The sequence below is a fragment of the Fundulus heteroclitus genome, chromosome 16 (assembly GCF_011125445.2).
Source record: "Fundulus heteroclitus isolate FHET01 chromosome 16, MU-UCD_Fhet_4.1, whole genome shotgun sequence".
Taxonomy (NCBI): domain Eukaryota; kingdom Metazoa; phylum Chordata; class Actinopteri; order Cyprinodontiformes; family Fundulidae; genus Fundulus; species Fundulus heteroclitus.
The window spans coordinates 545943-548116 of NC_046376.1; the positions used below are offsets into that span (position 1 = coordinate 545943).

At 37.4% G+C, this 2174-nt stretch overlaps 1 protein-coding gene across 1 annotated transcript; it reads right to left on the reverse strand.

Moving 5' to 3' along the window:
* Nucleotides 1-1664: 1664 nt before the first annotated feature.
* On the reverse strand, nucleotides 1665-2174 carry LOC105932684 (claudin-3-like). The gene has a single exon (XM_036147981.1). The coding sequence runs from the start codon at nucleotides 2172-2174 to the stop codon at nucleotides 1680-1682; it is 495 nt and encodes a 164-aa protein (XP_036003874.1). The 3' UTR covers nucleotides 1665-1679.

A 2174-nucleotide genomic window follows, 5' to 3' on the forward strand; every position in this document is an offset into this window, starting at 1 on the left:
CAGATTCTCACACTGAGAACATATTTTAAAGTTGTTTCTTTGTGTGGTTCCAATTATCCTGTTATTTGCAGAGCTCCAGCTGGACATTTGATGGAAATATGGATTAAAATAAAGTTTGCTTACCTTCACTGAAGCTGAATAAATTGGATGAGGAAATAAACTTCTCACAGAAACATTTTTAGCAGTTTTGAATAAAAATGCTGCTGTTGGGCATCACTTGTAAACATGAACGAGGAACTCTGAGGCCGACCTTGTTTCTGTCTGCTTTCTGTGCCACTGAGTTTCCACTTAATTAGGAGTTGGTGCAAAACAGGAGGAGGTAGTATTTCTCAAATTAAAATAAAAAATGCAAACCCTGTGTCTTTGTTAACGGTCATCTGAGTTTCCCACATTGTTTAAACGTACTTCTCTTTGAAATGTGGCTTAGCATGAAGGCCAGATTAAAAAAATTCTAATTTTCTTTGTTCAAATCTAAATCTAAAGTACTTTGTTTAAATCTATGAATTATATATTCAGAAATTAGATATCATGTAAATTATATTTGTTTATTTTTTTGTTGAAAAGTGTTTATTTATCTAAAATATATTAACTTCTTTGAAACTTTGATGCACAGTATTCCATTTTCCAACTTATTTTTATCTGACCAAGTCTTAATATTCACTGGTGATGTACAAAAAAAGAAACCAAACAAAACAAGTCATAATAAATGAATTATTAATAAAAGTTATGCAGTAGCTGAAGTGTATCTTAGAAAAACAATCATATATTTGTTCTCTGAGACACAGCTGATTGATGTTGGCAGCTTTCTGAACAGCAAAAAAGAAATCATAAAAGAAATGATGGAAATAAAAAAGGAATTGAATAAACAAACATTGTAAAAAAAAATATCTTTAGGCAAGGTAACTTTATTTGTGTAGCACATTTCAGTACAAACACGATGCAAAGTGCTTTACATGATTAAAATATAGGAAAATAAAACAGAATAAAAGCAAGTTGGAATAAAACGTAGAAACAAAATAAAACATGGGAGAATAGAAACTTAAAAGCAAATATTACAAACAGTTGGACTACAAACTTAAACTAATGATGTTTCAGTTTAACTAGAACAGTCAAAGGCAATCCTAAACAAATGTGTTTTTATTCTCGATTTAAAGCACTTTTTACAGTTTTCTGGGAGTTTGTTCCAGATCAGTGGAGCATAGGAACTAAATGCCATGTCATTTTATACATGTCGTATTAATTAATACTTTATGTTCACCAGTGATGGTATCAAGGCATTGGTTGTTTGTACCTGTAACACTTTATCTGCTGGTTCCGTTGTTATTTTTATATTTCTCTTTGCAGGTGAAGAAGCAGACTCAGAGGATGTTATATCACTCTCTACCTTTCCTCTCCTCTTTCTCTTTCAGCTTTTCTCCCTTTTGGCATTTTGTCTCATCTGATTCTGATTACCTTCCTATTTCAGTGTCCATTTAACATGAATCTAATAAAATCTAATAAATCTTCCCTCATATATAAATCAAGCGGAGCACTGTGGCAAAAGCAGTGAAGCTCCACTTGTGAAAGTAAAATCTGTTGAGCTCTTTTTCGCATTAAGACAATTCTTAATGCTACATTGCCAGATAGGACACACACACATAAAATAAAAATACATGCAGTATTCTTTTGGAGCTGAAGCTTTAATACTTTGGCGGTTCAGACCCAGATTTGGGTCTGCTGAACCAGCAGAGCAGACCTCCGGCCAGAACCATCAGCACACCAGCTGCCCAGCCGATGTAGATGCACGCTCCCACCTCTCTCTTCCTAAAATATGGTATGTAGGGGTTGTTGAAGTCCCTCGCAGTAATATGAGCCGACAACCTGACCGGCATGATCACCAGGTAGCCGCCCACTAGCAGGCCCACCCCGGCCACCAGGCAGATTTTGGGCTTGGCGTCTTCGTTCTGCACACAGGTGGTGAAGTCGGCGCCGCAGAACAGGACGAGGACGCTGAGGCCGCTGAGCATGCAGCTGATGATGATCATGGCTCGGGCGGCCTGCAGGTCAGACGATAACTCCAGCATGGAGTCGTACACTTTGCACTGCTGCTGCCCAGTGCTCTGCTTCACACACTGCATCCACAGACCTTCTTGCTGTTCCTGGTCACCAAGAGACACAGAAACAGATATGTACAT